This window comes from Ciona robusta, chromosome 11 (assembly GCF_009617815.1).
Source record: "Ciona robusta chromosome 11, ASM961781v2".
NCBI classification, from domain to species: domain Eukaryota; kingdom Metazoa; phylum Chordata; class Ascidiacea; order Phlebobranchia; family Cionidae; genus Ciona; species Ciona robusta.
The window spans coordinates 5351790-5365502 of NC_143245.1; the positions used below are offsets into that span (position 1 = coordinate 5351790).

Here is a 13713-nt window from a genome sequence, read left to right on the forward strand (position 1 = left end):
GTTTTAACAGCTTGTTTGGTCGCTATATCCTCTCTTTTTGTTTAGAATATTTCTGAATCTTCGCTACCGTAATAGAGGAGACAAATAAAGTTATTATTATTATTATTATTATATTATTATTATTATTCTTTTTAATGTGTTACAATAAAATATGTTTGATGTAACTGACTATTTTAGATAGTACTTTTACTGCATATTTTAGAGAGTACACTTTTTAATGTGTTGCATTTAAGTACATGTAATAAAAAGGAGTGACTCAAATCATTATTTCAATTAAGAATGCTAGTGCCGTAGCACAGTTGGTTAGCGCGCCTGCCTCTAACTCAGAGGTAATGGGTTCAAGCCTTTTTGCTGCTACCAATGTGGGCGTATGTGTCCTTGGGCAAGTCACCTAATGGCAAAAAAATAATCACCGATAAAGTAACTTACTTTTTAACTTGAAGCTGACACGAGGTGTATGAAACAGAACACCCGTGTTTAACGACTGTTGTTTTCTGGCGCCACGCGAAGAAAAAGTAGGTTACATTCATTCATACATTCAATGTATTGTTAGTAAATTTCATTTGGCCAGTACCATTGCATGCTACCTGTTAAAGTCTAATGTTTTAAATTTGCGTGGTTGCTATTTCCAAGATATAAATAGCAAACAGACAATGGAAAAAAATGTATCTTTAAGAACAGAATCTTGTACTTGTGGTTCTTTGTTTTGAATTAAACTGATAGCGTTATAATGGTGTGATTGGTAGTTCTACGTTTCCCATTGTCTGCAAATTTCAACAAGGAACTGAAATGATTACAATAGCTTTGTTAGTGGATATGCAAGCCAGTCAGTGTCAAAAAGTTAATAATTTATTTTTCTAGTTGTCAAAGTACAATATGTATAAACCATTGTAAAACGTAAATGCATGATTCTATGTTAACTTATGATAAGCTGGTAACTGTAACAACTGACCATGGAAAAAACTTAACTCAGCATATATATACTATATATATGTGTGTTTTTTATATTAATTTACTAATAAAAGAAAGAGCTTAAAAAGCTAGTTGCTGTTGATTTAACTTGAATTAAGTTTATTGGATTTTTATTTTGGAGATTATTATACAGGTCGTGTCTTTAGGCACATTTTTGTTTTTATTAGAAGTTTAATTTGATAAAAAAATTAAACATGAATAGCTTGTTTGTCGGCTAGGTGTAGCAACCACGCTTATTTTTTTCCAATTAAATGTAAATAAGTGTTTAAATAACTGTTGTTTTTTTGCTATACCCTGCCTTTTCATTTAAAATATTTCTAAATCTTCGCTACCGTAATCAAAGAGACAAATAAATTTTTTAGTATATATATATATTGTGAATTTGATATAATGTTGCTTCACATGCCCAACAGAAGAAATACTTTATCTGCATAGATACTGTATCCATTAAGCTTAAAACAGCATTGACTTTTTGTGTAAAAACGGTGTCTTGTTCATATCATAGGTGTCTGTTTTTTTACCTTTAAACAAAATCTGGAGTGACTTGGTAAAAACAAGGTTACATCCATAGTCGTCAAACATGGCGAACCTCATTACTTAATGAGGTATTGGCAAAATGCAATATACTTTTGCCCTGTTTGTTTGTATACACTTAACAGCAGAATAAAAGCATTTGCAATACACCTGTTTTTTTATTTCAATTTACAGTTTAATTTTTCAGTTCCATGGGTTACTTTTAATTAAAATTTGACTCAAAAAATATAAAATGTCGAATCCTGGTCTGAGGGGGTTTGACAAGTTACGCTTCAATCTTATCCATGTTGATATGATTGTTGGTTTCGGAGCATTTTCTTGTTTATTGCTTGACCCTCTGAAGAATGAATATCTGTACATGGTAAGATTTTTGTATACAAAAATGTATATTTATAGCAAAAATAAATGTAAATGTCCCTTCTTTATCTTGGTGTAGCGGGGGAAAAGTTTTAACACTGTTGTTTTAGACACCTAATGCCTGTAGCCCGCTATGCATGAAATTTTTTTTACTTGTTTCTTTGTAAGTGTAACTACTGGGTTGGAACAATTAAATTTCTTGCATAAACAAACAGACACAATGATGGCAGCCTTGAGATTTGAAGCCAGTATCTTCTGGTTCTGAAGTTCTGTTGCTAATTTCCTTCCCTATGTTGCCTTTAGAGTTGAATAGCTATGTTATATAACTCTGTAAATTTTAATTGTTTACTAGTATTTCTACTATATGGGGCGAAAAAAGTGAATCAAAATATGTCCCATTATACCCCACCTTACCATATACTATTATTATGTTCTGAGATATATTTTTTGCAGCGTGTTGCTGAGTTACACAACACAACGAAGAAAGTTTTGTCAGATTGCACGGAAAATAACGCAACGAACATTGACCAGATTGTTGCTGATGAAGTATCACAGTAAGGAATTCATCATTACATTTTTATGCAGCTTTTGGTATAATTTAAAAGGTGTAAAAAGAGGTCAAGGCACAATAGGTGTGGCTTAGTAATTGTACAAATCTGGTTATATATTTTTGTATGTCGCCGTCAAATAGTGGTTAACCAGGAGAATATAGGTTTAAGGCTCAATTGTGGTCATATGTGTCTTTGGGCAAGCCAACTAACGGTAATTACTTCCCAACCCAGAACTTAAAAGGTTGTCAAAATTGTAAGCCATACACTAAAAATCTCCTAAAAAAACACACAAAAAGTAACATAGATACATGGTAACTAAATGGCAGGCTTGGGGTGTATTAAACGTTGTTTCTACGCCACACGGGGAAAAATAAGCTACATACCGACATTTATATATCATAATAATTACAATTTAAAAAATAATCACTCACAAAGTAACATACATGGTAACTCGTAAGCTGGCATGGGGTGTATAAAACAGAACACCCAAGTTATAACAACAGTCGTTTTCCAGCCACGCGAGGATAAAGTAAGTTACCTTCATTCATTCATTCAATTAAATTTATAATTTGGTTTTGGGTTAACAAAATGATTCACCATGACTCTAGAGAGTTTTCTATTATATATGGGTGAGGTCACATAGTTAAACAGGGTATTCATATATTTCGTTATTTCACATTATATAAAGTTGTCACTTACTTATACATATCATCGGGGTAAACCAAAGTAGCCTATGTCACATTTTTTTGAGGTTTGCTCAAACATTGCCAAAATGTGCCTTTTGTCCAACAGCATGGAAAATTGTAAAAGACACTTTTAAAAAAAATTGACATAAGCTACTTTGGTTTTACCTGGACAATATGTTTTCACTTTTATTGTTTGCACTTTTACGACCTTGACAATAAAAGTAAGTATTGTAATGTCACATGAACATAACGTAATGTATTAGTTTACTCTTAGCATACATTGTGTTGCACTGTCATTATGTACGTTGCCTTTGTGTTTTTACAAACCATTTCAAAAAACATATCAAAACTCATAGCTTATATAGTAGGGTTTAAATGGATTAAATGCCCTAGTAGACCCATTACCTCTGTTTAAAATTGATGTAGAAGAAGTAGTACTGTGGGGTAAGATGGGATATTGTTAGCAGCTAAATACCATATTTCCTGATCACGTTTGTAACCAATAACAAAACTGTTTTAGTGTCGTGAGGGTTGAGGCTACTAATTCTATAAATAATCCTTGTTTACTGTGAATTGGGACGATAAAAAAAAACAAAACGGGAAACAATACATAAGCATTTCACCCCACCCTATTATAGTAAGGTGGGGGAAGATGGGACACTTTTTATTCTATTTTTCCATCGTATTTGGTAGTAAACAATAAATATTCAAAGAATTATAAAACCGTATTTTTACAGCTCGCATTGGTCGTTTTTAATTGTTAAAAACATGATCAGGGTGTTTGGATATTATGTGCTAAAAGTGTCCCGTCTTTCCCAAAACTACTGTATAAAATTTTATATATATATATATAATTGTGCAACACCAATTTACAGAATTTAATTCTAATTTTAAATCCCACCTTTTAACAGGTGGACCTTGTACTTGAATCTTTCCATGTTCCTACCAGCTTGTGTGGCATCTATTCTAATCACATCTTGGAGCGACAAAGTTGGCCGTAAAGTAACCATGTCCATATCCCTATCGGGCATGCTGCTACACAGCATATTACTTGCTATCATTGTAAAACTACAGTAAGCTTTATTTTGCTGGTGTTGCTTTTTAGTTCAGTGTGATTTTTTGTGGTGGTGTATTTAAAATTATTCTATTCTATGTGGGTGAGGTCCCGCAGCATGGCACGCCATGGGTTTTAGGATTTGGGCCAAAAAATGCATTTGAGATACGTACATGCCTGAGTTAAGTTTTTTAATTGGTGAAATCTACAGTAAGCTTTATTTCGCTGGTATTGCTTTTTAGTTCAGTGTGGCTTGCTGTGGTAATGTATTTAAGATTTTTCTATTTTGTTCTATGTGAGTGAGGTCCCGCTACGTGGCTTGCCATGGGTCCTAGAATTTAGGCAAAAAATGCATTTGAGATCTCTGCTTGCTTGGGTTAAAGTTTTATAATTGGTGAAAAACTACAGTAATTTTATTTTGCTGGTGCTGCATTTTAGTTCAATGTGGCTTGCTGTGGTAATGTATTTAGGATTTTTCATTTTCTATTTTATGTGGGCGAGGTCCCGCTACGTGGCACGCCATGGGTCATAGAATTTGGGCCAAAAACTGCATTTGAGATACGTGCATGGCGCATGCTTGGGTTAAGTTTTATAATCGGTGAAATCTACAGTAAGCTTTATTTTGCTGGTGTTGCTTTTTAGTTCAATGTGGCTTGCTGTGGTAATGTATTTAAGATTTTTTTATTCTATTTTATGTGGCTGAGGTCTCTTATTCAAATAGAAATTTTCTAATAGAAATTTTCTAATTTTCTATTTGAATAAGAGACTGACGATGCCATTTAGGCGAAATATATTTCTCTTTTACTACTAGTGGTTGGACTTGATTTTTGTTTGTTACGTTTTCAAAGCACCAGATCATTACTGTATTTTACTATACAAGAATCGTTCAACTATATGAACATCAGATCAGGGTCAGATTCGCAGAATTTATTATAAGTCATTTATTATGAATAAATAAACATGTTTTAATTTTTAGTTTGCCAATACCGTGGCTTTTGGTCAGCAACTTCGCAGCTGGGCTTGGTGGTTACTACATGGCTCTGCTAATGCAAGGCACCGCTTATCTAAGTGATATAACATTGGAAGAAAAACGAGGCTTTCGGTAAGTGGATATTTTGCCCAACGCCGTGGTTTAGTAGTTTGGCACTTGTATTTTATATTGTTACTGAGAAGTATAGGGGGTTCAATGCAAAAACTCTGTTTTTAAAAAAATGATACAGTGTCCCATATTTCCCACTCTATGAAAATGTCCCATATTACCCCCTGGTTTATCTATATTTAGATTTGCGATTCTGGAAGCCTCGATGGGTGTAGGGGGTGGGGTGGCGGGTATATGTAGTGGGTACTGGATCGAAGCCCAAGGATTCTTTAACCCCGTCCTTTCAACGATGATAATCAATATCTCCTCGCTCCTGCTCGTTCCTCTTCTCCTCAATCCACAGAAGATAAAGAAAGAGAATAAACTGAAGGAGGAAAAAGAGAGTGTTGGTAATATAAGAAATTAAAATTTATTTTTTTTATTTATTTTAAAATTGATCCAAATTTAAATTTATTGATTATTTTAGAATTGATCCAAAGTTTTTATTTATTTCCTTAAAAACGGTAACGAAAATTAAATTAATTAAATTAAAAACAACAAAGTGTTAAACAAAAGTGTGGCTAGTAAACCCACAAACTAATACAGTTAACAACTATCTTTTTGTCGTTATATTTTTTTTTCATTTTTTTTTGTCTCAATTATCTCTACGGTAATTAAATAAACAAATAAAAAAATTTAAACATACATATTTTCAAAACTTTTTACAGAAAAAAATGTTTTTGTATTTTGAATATCAATACATTAACTTTTAATAGCAACATATTGGAGCTAAAAAAAGTTTCTTTTCGAATATTTTTTTAATTTTTGATTAATTTTTTTTATTTTATTAGTTTTTTTTATTTTGCATTTTGACTATCAATACATGCAATAGCATAACTATCAATAGCATAATACTGTATCTAAAAAATTATTTTTTCTCAAATATTTTATTTTAATAAATGTCAGGCATAGAACCGATCAACCGTGAAGGGTCTGGCCCCGAAATTACTGATGTGCGAAGAGCGAGTGTCGACAGTGCCTTCTCTGATGTCACAATTGCATCTAAGAATTTCGGATCTTTTGTTAAAAATGCGGATTTGAACGGTATGTGATATGGTTTAAAAACATAGTTTTTTGGATTTTATTTTTTTTTAAACGGCTAAAAAACACAATTTTTCCGATCTTACCCCATCGTTTTATAATTTTAATGAATTATTTGTTTGTTGTTGCAGAAAATCTAGAAATAAAATTTAATTCTGTAAATATTCTTTATTTACTATCAAATGGAATAATAAAAGAGAAAAAAACTTATCTAAATTTTAATGCATAATTTTTTGTCATTGCAGAAAATTCAGAAATAAAATTAAATTCTTTAAATATTCTTTATTTACTATCGGCATCAAATAAAATAATAAAAGAAAAAAATCCATTTAAATTTTATTGAATAATTTTTTGTCGTTGCAGAAAATCCAGAAATAAAACCCCAAAATAGTAAGAAGTACAATGTGTTTGAATTACTGAGGAGAGTTTGGCATGTATATAGCAGTGAATTCAGTGAATGTGATGTCTGTAACCTTACTAATGGAGATGTTACCATCATGTGCAGAATAAGTAAGTAATTTAAACTAAGTTTTTAATATTTTGCCTGTAGTTTCGTTTCAGTTTAGTTTCAATTCGCAATTTAAAATGGTGTATATAATATATTTTTTTTATTAAAATATGTTTTTAAAAGTTTTAGTGTTTTTGTATGATTAGAATTTTGGTTATTATTTTAAACTGAATTTTTTTTTATATAATAATTTTTTATTTTATGTATTTTTACCAATTTTAAAAAAAATCATTGTTTTTTTTTCTAAAAAATATTTTTGTTTACCTATTTTTTTATAACACACACAAAAAATTGAAATTTGTGATATTATTTATAAAAACTTAAAATTCATTTTTTTTAAGAAACTTCATAACATTTTTTAGTTTTATAAAACTTAAGTTTTTTTTTTAAATCTCAAAAATCACATTTTTTAAAAATCTCTATTTATTTCTAGGCAAATGCGAGCACGGTGGGGGCTGGTATGTCGGTCGTATATGGAGGTTATGGTTTTATATTTTGTCGTATGATCTTATGATGTACGTTACAGTTGGTTGCATGGTTTTCCAAACAATATATTTCCTTTCAAAACCCCTGTGTTTTACCCCTGTACTCGTGGGGGCTCAACTGGTGAGTAATTAATTTATAGACGGTTGGGGCAAGATGGGAAGGTTGGGGTAAGTTGCGAAGTTTTATTTTACTGTTCTATTTAGTAGTAAATAAAGAATTTTTACAGAAATAAATTTTAATTCTGGATTTTCTGCAACAACAAACAAATATTTTTTCAAAATTATAGTAGGAGTTAAATAACTGTAGGTCTGTAACTTTAAAACAGCATTGTTAATTGTTCAAACCACGGAAATATGGGATATTATGGGTTAAGATGGTTTATAGGGAAAAATGGTAAATGGGGTAAGATGGTTCAATGAGTAAGATGGTAAATGGGGTAAGATGGTGCAGATGGTAAATGGGATAAGATAGTTCAGATGGTAAAAGGGGTAAGATGGTAAATCGGGTAAGATTGTTTGTGAGGTGGGATGGTTTATATTCTCCTTTATCACCCCATTTGGTTGTAAACAATATATATTTACAGACTTATAAAATATCCTAAAATTCCAAAAGAGGATTATTAATTGTTTAAATCACAAATCACGATTTGGAAATATGGGATACTATGTGCTCCTATTTATTTTTTAAATTTTAGTTCCATAAAATTATTTTATAAGTTTGTACAGTACTTCTTTCGGTTACATACAAGCACCTTTCTACTAAGCTCCTATCAAAACATCATAAGAATGTAACTTGCTTCATCCTCATGCAGCCAGAAAACGACAGTCGTTATAACACGGGTGTTCTGTTTCATACACTTTGTGCCAGCTTACAAGCTACCATGTATGTTACTTTGTGGGTGATTATTTTTATCTTACCCATACCATGTAAAATTTACAGGCAGTGAAATTTTCTGTGCTGGCCCTCTCCCCTGTACTAATAGTGGTCATGCAAAAAATTTTAAAAATGTCGGCGCATTTCATTATTCTCGTCGGACTTCTTGCGTTGTCAGGTTTCTGTTTTGTGATGTCATTCGCTCATGTACTTCATGACCCTTTGGTTTTCATTGGTATGTTTTTCTTTTTTTTATGCAATATTTTGTATAAAGCAACAAAAGTTTTTAAATATAAAGTAAACTTAAAATGATTGTAATCTTTAATTATAAATGATATTTTTAGTATATATATATTTTAAAAATACTTTAATACAGTTTTCTTTATTTTGTTTTTGAAAAAAATGGTCTAATTGAGTGCATTGTATGTATTTGTATATTTAATTATTTTTTTGTCTTATGGCACATTATATTGTGTATTTGGCAACAACGGTCATTTTTCATCAAAATATGAAGTAAATTTTTCTATTAGGATATATAATATTACTAATAACTTTATTTGTCTCTTAGATTATGGTACTAAGATTTAAAATATTTAAAAATATGTTTAAAAAACAATCCTGAGCTTTATTTAAAAAGTAACACTTTAGTAAGTTTTAAAAAATTAATTTATTTGTTTTTCTCATTTTTTTAAATTTGTTTTTTTTTTTGCTTATAAAAATTATTTTTCTCATGAAAATTTTTCGAATAACGGTATTCAATTCTTATTCAGCAACTTCATTAACTTTATTCTGCAATCCTGCCAAACCTTTCATTCAAGCCAAGATTTCTTCACTTGCATCAAAGTATGAACAAGGTATGACTTGATGATGAGATATAATATATACACTATGTTTGACTTAACAATATGCAATGCATTTGTAAAGTATATTTATAACAAATATAAAAATAATAATCCAGTTAAAATTATTTAAGTCCTTACTATTTGAAACAAAAAAACTTATACTTTTGAAATATTTTTTTTTGTGCAAAGCTTCGTGTATAGTTAGTTTAGCATTCTGAGCATTCTGCATGAAACTCCAGTGCCGTGGCACAGTGGTTAGTCTGCCTGCCTTTAACTAAGAAGTTACGAGGTTAAGGCTTGTCACTGCTACATTGTGGGCATATGTGCCTTTGGGCAAGACACTAAACGACAACTTTCTCATGCAGGTGCTGTATTTGCTGTAGTTTCCTGCACTGAGATACTTATGTTTCTGGTGGCTACATTATCTTTCTTAACGTTATATCCTGCTACACTTTCAATATATCATGGATTCATGTGGTTGTACGGCGCTGGTGTGGCTCTTATACCATGTGTGCTCATACTGTGAGTTTAAATTCTTGTGTAATATTCTGGAAATTAGATTTTTGAAATTTTTCTTTTCTGTTATCATTATTTTGTGCATTTCAGAGTTGTATCTATCGCTGACAAGCGCCGGGATAGACTGACAGTTGAAATTGGTGAAACAAAGCCATTATTATCATGATAGGTTTCTTCATATCATCTAATATTATGCACTTTGCTTTTCAAAATTTACAAAATACCTCACTAAGGAAGTTATTCTATAGTTGATGTGTTTTGGTGCCTTTCCTTCAAGATAATTATTATATGCAAATAATTCATTAGAGCTTGATTAATCTAAACTAGTGCCATGAATTATGAACATTTGTTTTTTTCAATAACGTACTTTTACAGATTGTATCTGGAAAATTAGATACTGCACTTTTGATTTATTATTCTTTATAAATTTTGCCGAAATTATTTTTATTTTATAAAAAAATCCTGAAATTATTTTTTTTTTATATAAACAGATTTGTTAGGATTTATTGTGTAGTAAACAGTGTTTCTTTTTTGTTTTCTTTTACTTTTGTTAGCACTTGTATATAACTGATTTATGGGAAATGAAGTTTTCATTTAAGCAATCTTTCGTGCAATTCTTTTAATTAATTTGTTGCTTTTAATTGACCTTATTTGACCATGAATTACTCATTTATGTGCTTGTATTGTGGTGGTTTATAAGTTTCATGTGGCCTCAGCTAATAAAGAAATATAATCGTTGTTGTTGGATAAATTATTAAACTTCTTGTATTTTTAATGTCAAAACAAAGACGAAAAAAGCTTTAAAATATCTTGTTTTGTTTTCGATAAAAGACGTTCTCACGTAAATAAAGCGAAATACTATACTTCATTTTAGAGTGCAAAATTAATTATCAAATAGCTATTATTCTTTAGGTTTGAGGTCTGTAGCGGTTCGGTTTATTGTGGTTGTAAATCTTTATAGCAACATATGTTCGCTTATGGTGTTGATGTATTTATATGGTTTCTCTCCTGACATTTGTCACGTCGTAAAGTTACATCTGTCCTTTTACTTCAATTCCCCTTTATAAACCTTACCGTACATGTTATGAGACGGAGAAACACGCAGACGCTTCGAGAGACCAGTGACTAACTAGATAGGGTTACGTGATTGTAAACGTTGGAGTTGCTTTTGGTACTTGTTTACTGTTGAAAAGTTTATAACGCCTCAATACAAGTTGATGTTCAAATAACCGAGTCATACTCAACAAGACAACGTCAGTACCAGAAGACAGAAGCAAGAAACTTCTCCCAAATACAGCGCACATTCCGAGAGTAGGATACAGCGCGTAGGACAGCCGCGACTCGCAACAAGGTGTTTAACTGGCGCACCTCGTCTAGATAATCGAACTGAACTGACTAAGGCACGTCGAGACGCGGGCGCCCCTACATATTTGGTGACCTCGACTTCAAGAACATTTCGGAGAAATAGATATACTCATAAGATTTGTGAGGCCAGTTTTCGAGGAGCCCACGAATTCTTATTGAATTTGATTTCTGTGCTCCATCAAGAAACAACTACGGGAATTGGATTATATCTTCGTTGGGATTTTACAAGAACTTATTTACGAACTTGGGATTACATATTCGGATTAACTCTTCAAGATCTACGTGGATTCATCTTCAAACACTACTCTTACTGTGACTTCAGTGGACTAATGTTTGTACCTTATTCGTGTAAGCGATTAGAAGATTTAGATCAATTTGAAACAAAACCTGCTAACCCCTCCAACCCACTGGTGTTTAATGCATCAAGACCCGAGGATCGTTATCTTAACGAACTCAATGCAATCATTCAAGAACAGGCGATCAAGACTTCGGTAGACTTTTTATACCTTGAATGTCAACTGCAAAACTTTCTCGCTGCGCTCTATTCTATCTCTAGCCGACAATTTCCTAGTGAAGTGCTTTCAGCAATAATGGGTAGCTCCCGAGCTGCGATTACCGTCGGGGACGTGATAACTGAAATTGTATGTGAGCAAATAAATGCCACATTACGTCACAGTCTTCAATACAAGTCCCATTTTTCGATACGTCCACTCGTTTACTTTACCGATTCCAACGGATCTTTAAGAATTGGTCAAGTAATGAAAAACGACGTGGTCTATGAAGGAGTACGACTGTTAGAGCACTATACTCCGGGCAGAACATTCACGTTTCGTATCAACGAACAGTTCTACTTGTATGACAATTATACATTAGAACACTCGGATGTTTATGTTCGTTCCATATTTCCCTCGTTAACTCTGATTGCAGAACCTGTAAGAGTATATGATTTTGTTTCCCTAGCGAAACAATTTCCTCTCTCGTCAATGGGTTTAGAAGATTTCAATGCCATCTTAGGCTCAATCACCCAATCGCAAGTTACTACGGAGAAAATTAATCAACTCCTGAACGAGGACGTCAATGAGACAGCAGATGCAGATCCTGAATTCATAGGCAAGTCCATCGATAAGATAGCAAAACATGCCTTTCTTCTTGGTTTATCAGCCATCACCAGTCCGTTAATAAACGCCGTAGTTTCGATACTACAAATAATTGCAATGTTCTGGGGGCTTGTTTTGACAATTTCATCAATCAAGCAGTTGTTCGCTTGGAGAAAGCAAAATACCTCTCGTAGCGACCCCTTACCTAACCCAAACCTTTCCCTTCCCCAACAAACACGTCCAGTTAAAAATTCGATTAGACCTAGAAAAATACACGACCCTAGTACACGACCCTTACAGTACCGCAATAATCCAAACGTTGTGGGTCAAGTATAATTTATTTTATTACCTCGTTAATATGATATTAGGTGATATTGATTTGTATTTCGTGTCAACATTGTATCTAATTGTATAATTTATGTCGTTTTAAAAAGTTATGCCTTTACCATATTGCACATGCAGCAAAGCTGGTTCGAGATTTAGTTAAACGATTTTTAGTATTATTCTTTTACGAAGTATGCCTTTTTATTAACTTTAAACCGTTAATTTCTAGCCATACCTCTGAGGAGGGAAGTAAATGTAGCGGTTCGGTTTATTGTGGTTGTAAATCTTTATAGCAACATATGTTCGCTTATGGTGTTGATGTATTTATATGGTTTCTCTCCTGACATTTGTCACGTCGTAAAGTTACATCTGTCCTTTTACTTCAATTCCCCTTTATAAACCTTACCGTACATGTTATGAGACGGAGAAACACGCAGACGTTTCGAGAGACCAGTGACTAACTAGATAGGGTTACGTGATTGTAAACGTTGGAGTTGCTTTTGGTACTTGTTTACTGTTGAAAAGTTTAGAACGCCTCAATACAAGTTGATGTTCAAATAACCGAGTCATACTCAACAAGACAACGTCAGTACCAGAAGACGGAAGCAAGAAATTTCTCCCAAATACAGCGCACATTCCGAGAGTAGGATACTGCGCGTAGGACAGCCGCGACTCGCAACAAGGTGTTTAACTGGCGCACCTCGTCTAGATAATCGAACTGAACTGACTAAGGCACGTCGAGACGCGGGCGCCCCTACAGGTCTGCTAATACTTACCAAAACAAGTCGGTTAAAAATGAAATTTGTCCAGGAAAAATTTCCCTAGCTAATGTATTATCAGAGCATAGAATACTAACTTACAGAGTCTGTTATCAGAAAGTTCTAGCAGAGCTCTGGTTCTAGCTCTCATCCGATTTAGAAACAATGCTTTTTTTACAGCATGTCTAAATTTTGGAAGATCAACGCGCGGTCGCTGTTATTTCAAATTCATTTGTTAGCGAATTCTTTTGTATGCACATGCAACAAGCAATGCCTTTTACGTTGTGTAATTTGTTAACAAGTAGAAAAAAATGAGATTCGGTATTTTGGTTTAAATAAACGAAACTAGGTATAACGTAGTTTTTGGAAATTTATTTTTCGCTTATTTTAAAATTTAAACCTTTCTAAAAAAATAAAACGTATTTTCCTTTTAACCATACTCTATTCTTGCATATATTTATAACCTTTTTGGAGCATGTCCATAAGATTAACTTTCATTAAACAAATAAGCGTTAAAATATTAATTTTTAAAGCCTAGTAATTTACTAGTTTAACTTTTTCACATAATATATTACAATTACGAAATTTGTAATTTTTCACAAAGTAATAAA

The 13713-nt window shown here is 32.4% G+C and overlaps 2 protein-coding genes across 2 annotated transcripts; both read left to right on the forward strand.

Annotated features, from left to right (window-relative positions):
• Window positions 1-1661: 1661 nt before the first annotated feature.
• Window positions 1662-10296, forward strand: LOC149728676 (proton-coupled folate transporter-like). Its single transcript, XM_089888406.1, has 12 exons — window positions 1662-1867; window positions 2317-2417; window positions 4012-4173; window positions 5131-5256; window positions 5437-5642; window positions 6199-6336; window positions 6697-6843; window positions 7275-7447; window positions 8267-8435; window positions 8971-9054; window positions 9408-9564; window positions 9649-10296. Exons 1-12 carry the CDS (start codon window positions 1739-1741, stop codon window positions 9722-9724), a joined length of 1668 nt encoding a protein of 555 aa, XP_089744532.1. The 5' UTR covers window positions 1662-1738; the 3' UTR covers window positions 9725-10296.
• Window positions 10297-10787: 491 nt separating this feature from the next.
• Window positions 10788-12905, forward strand: LOC149728677 (uncharacterized). Its single transcript, XM_089888419.1, has one exon. The coding sequence runs from the start codon at window positions 11253-11255 to the stop codon at window positions 12354-12356; it is 1104 nt and encodes a 367-aa protein (XP_089744545.1). The 5' UTR covers window positions 10788-11252; the 3' UTR covers window positions 12357-12905.
• The last annotated feature ends 808 nt before the right edge of the window (window positions 12906-13713 follow it).

What these genes read in the sequence shown, in the direction of transcription:
- LOC149728677 (XM_089888419.1), top strand. Translation starts at nt 11,253, where the DNA reads ATGTTTGTACCTTATTCGTGTAAGCGATTAGAAGATTTAGATCAATTT.
- LOC149728676 (XM_089888406.1), top strand. Translation starts at nt 1,739, where the DNA reads ATGTCGAATCCTGGTCTGAGGGGGTTTGACAAGTTACGCTTCAATCTT. An exon ending in AGAATGAATATCTGTACATG is followed by an intron (nt 1,868 to 2,316) that starts GTAAGATTTTTG and finishes TATTTTTTGCAG; the next exon opens with CGTGTTGCTGAGTTACACAA. An exon ending in TGCATCAAAGTATGAACAAG is followed by an intron (nt 9,055 to 9,407) that starts GTATGACTTGAT and finishes TTTCTCATGCAG; the next exon opens with GTGCTGTATTTGCTGTAGTT.